Here is a 3847-nt window from a genome sequence, read left to right on the forward strand (position 1 = left end):
TCCTTGCGACGCCGCATCAGGGGGGTAACTTCTCTTCCTCTTCCTTTCTCCTCTTTTCCTTTTCTTCTAATGCGTTGATCAAAATTGAAGGGGCAAAGGTAGACTCTTGCGGTGCATTCTCCTTGCGACGCCGCATCAGGGGGGTAACTTCTCCTTTTTCGCCTTTGTCGACTGCAACCAATTGCATTGTTTTAGGTTGCACCGGCTCCCTAAGTTGCGCTGGTTCCCCCCTGTCCTCCCTCACAGAGGTGGATTCTCCATCCATCTCTGGGATTGCAACCTTCTTTTTATTTTCTTCTTCCTTCTTCAAGCGCCTTTCCTCATACCTGCGCTCTTTCCTTTCTCCCCTCTTTTTCCTCTTCCTTAGCTCGGCCTTCTCATCTTCTCCATCCTCCTTCTTTTCTTTATTCCTTTTCTCTTTGTGATGATGGGATGGCTCACCTTCTCCAACCTTCTTTCCCTTGTTCTTATTTTTCTTCCCTTTCTTCTTTTCCACCTCTTGTTGCTTTTCTGCTGTGACTTCTTCTAATGCGACTCTGATGGGTCCTTTATAGGATTCTACTTGTGTAGTTTCCTTAGGATCTCTTATGGCCAGAGTGCTTCTCCTTGTCTCCTCTTCCACCACTTCCTCTACCACTGCCACTTCCTCCACCACTACCACTTCTTCAGTCACTGCCACTTCTTCCGTCACCGCCACTTCTTCCGTCACTGCCACCATCATCTCCTCTGTATACAGTGGTTGGTTTACAACCCCTGCCTCGGGTAGTTCTCCTCCTTGCTCCAAGTTACTCAGAATGTTTCCGAATACCTTCTTGTCATCTCGTCTCTTCTTTTCGCTTTCAGTGGAGACTGCTGGAGTTGGGAGTGGGGTGCTTTTAGTACTTTTCCCCCTCTTGAACTGAAGTGGTCTGACGGCTAAAGGGTTTCACTGGGGACTTTCGGTGATTCTAGGAACAGTGTGAGGTTGAGCAATAAAACGGCGACTAGCAGTAAGGAATGCTGCTTCTCGCATGGAAAGTTGGTCAGTCGAAGGTGTTGAGGGTGAAGCGGAAGGTTGGGAAGTTTGGTCGGCCATGGATGCTGAGGTGAAAGAAAGCTGGAANGTGTGAGGTTGAGCAATAAAACGGCGACTAGCAGTAAGGAATGCTGCTTCTCGCATGGAAAGTTGGTCAGTCGAAGGTTTTGAGGGTGAAACGGAAGGTTGGGAAGTTTGGTCGGCCATGGATGCTGAGGTGAAAGAAAGCTGGAAAATGTTAGGGTTTCAGGGAAGAAAAAAGCTTGGTATGCAGGGGCACTAGGGTTTCAGATTGCAAATGAGGTAAAGTGTGTTCACAGATGGGGGGTGTCCTTTTTATAGGTTGGGCCTTAGTGAGCTCAATGCTATTTTTGCAGTAGCAGGCCTCGAGACACTCAAAAGGCCCACCGTTTGAACTCCCTTCATTTATGAGGTTTTAGAGTAAACGTCCTTTTGTCTGCAGACGCATCATTTCTTTGGAATACGGAACGATAGAACTTCTCAATTTTGCAAAAAGAATTATCTGTAATATTGTATTCGAATGGACACAAGGAAAAGATTAACGCAATGTGTTCACCAACGCAAATGCATCTTCGTAGAGGACGGGCAACAATGCATACATCTCCGCAACACACCCTGAACTAAACGCATTTCTGGAGGATCGGGCGCACGGTATTACTACCAACACAACACTACCTTTACATAGTACATTTTGCTAAGGACCGACAAAGAACACACACGCGCGCAACACACCCCTCAGCTCAACATATTTGAGTTGGATGAATGCAAAGCGCATCTTGTTGGTTCAAGATGCGTCCATTATCGCCATGCATACTGGATGTTGATTTATTTATTTTTCATCAACACAAGTGGCTATGACTTGTAGTAATCAAGTTTCTTCTCATTACTCAATCATTCACCAATTAAAGAATAATGCATTAATGACAGAAAAGTAAAAGGAATAACAAACAGTACAGAAATAAATGCAAGGAAAGTAAATTAAGAATACATTCATAAAGTCATGAAACAAATTAAATGAAGCAGTAAAGACAAAGTTCAGAAATTCATAAAGACAAGAATTAAAGAAAGCATTTAAACATAGATGTGAGATATGGACCAGAAGATGACTTTCTTTGAATGAGCACAATCCACACCTCTACAGGAGGTCCGGCTTGCCTGCCCAATGTCTTAGGGACATTGCTTCTTTCCATGAGATCCTGGGGCTTCAGAGTTGATGGGCAACGTTCCAGGTGTTCTGTTTCTAAGCTCAGATGCCAGCTGGCCCTCTTGAATCTCTAAGTTTTTAATTAAAGACGCCTATGCCTGCATCACTGCGTGATTTTTGTCCATATACTGTTTTAGCAGAGCCTCCAATGAGCTTTTAGAGGTGTTTGAAGATAAGGGTTGCTGATTATGCGATTTCCTTGGTTGCCCTTGATTCGAGTCATGGTGAAAAGGAGGAGGGTTCCCTCGACTGCCACTTTGATGGTTGCTTGGCCCCCTTTGGTTAGGATTCTCTCCCCAACTGAAGTTAGGATGGTTCCTCCAACCCGGATTGTAGGTGTTGCTGAAGGGGTTGTTTTGGATGGCGCATACTTGTTGGATATTCGATGGGCACATTTCTGCTACATGAGCCCCTCCATAATTAACGCAACTTATTGCGGCCACTTGAGCTGGCGCAGCGAGTTGTGCTAATTGTTGGGGGATGGCTCCTTGATTGATTGCCATCGATTGAAGGATTGAGGTCACTGCGGCCATCTGTACGGCCAGTGTCGTCATTGTCTCCGTAGGTTCAATGGCAGTGTCATTCTTTCTTCTTTCAGAGCCTCTACCTCCATAACCATCATTAATCCAGTCATCCATGTTCCGCATATGCAGTCAAGGATGACTTTGGCCTCGGTATACGTCTTGTCCATAAAACCTCCTGCTGTAGAGGTGTCAGTAACAACCTGCGTCGATCTGTTTAGGCCATTGTAAAATTGATAACTTGTAGAAATACAAGATATTTATGCTGCCTTATTTAGATATTGCAGCCAAAATAGATAAAATATGCATCGATTGTATGAAAATTAGCTAAGAAATACATTAATTATAAATTATCGCAAATACACCCACTAAGACCATTAAGATGGTAGAAAAGGATATTTCAAGTCTTTTTTTTCAGGAAACCAAGTCACCGCTTGCGATCAAGGCTTAGAGAGAAACTGAACAATGCATCTCCGTCGCATTGCGCCCATCAAATCAATACTAAAGAGACGATCAATGCAATGACGGTGCAATGCGACAGTCGATCTAGAGCTGAACTTCAACTGCATGTGGTAATAAAAACAACATCGCATGCGGACACACGATCGAAAGATGCAAATGAGCAACGCAAACACGAAGGATTGTGACACGTGTACAACTAACCGTTGTACATATTCGACAGACTGATTTCATAATAGAAGAAATATTTATTCCACCATTTTCGGACTTTCCATAACAATAAAAGTGGGGACCACAAGGCAGAGAGTCAAAGCCTTCAGCCTATAAATACCTTCAAAGAATTCACTAAAAAGGTATACTTGATACGAGAAGATACTTGATATGGGGGGATACTTGATACGAGGCTATTGAGAGAGAGCTGATCTGGGTGCTGATCGGAGGAAATCCAGGAAGAGAAGAGACAAGGCCGAGAGGTGAGTCTCAGTGCAATTCTGCCAAATCCCCGCTGAGAAGCTCTGTACTTAGATTCCTTCTACCGGTTGAGCAAGCCTGAGAGGGAAGCTCATCCTCCCATTCATTCTATAGACGCCGGCAAGCGATTGTCCATTCCAGATCTGTGCCAAGACA

The 3847-nt window shown here is 44.4% G+C and overlaps 1 protein-coding gene across 1 annotated transcript; it reads right to left on the bottom strand.

The window, feature by feature from the left end:
- Window positions 1-16: 16 nt before the first annotated feature.
- Window positions 17-1222, bottom strand: LOC120084861 (DNA ligase 1-like). The gene is made up of 2 exons (XM_039040674.1): window positions 937-1222; window positions 17-849 (listed from the first exon to the last, which is right to left on the bottom strand). The coding sequence occupies exons 1-2, from the start codon at window positions 1220-1222 to the stop codon at window positions 17-19; spliced, it is 1119 nt and encodes a 372-aa protein (XP_038896602.1).
- Window positions 1223-3847: the final 2625 nt, after the last annotated feature.

The sequence above is a fragment of the Benincasa hispida genome, chromosome 9 (assembly GCF_009727055.1).
Source record: "Benincasa hispida cultivar B227 chromosome 9, ASM972705v1, whole genome shotgun sequence".
Taxonomy (NCBI): Eukaryota; Viridiplantae; Streptophyta; class Magnoliopsida; order Cucurbitales; family Cucurbitaceae; genus Benincasa; species Benincasa hispida.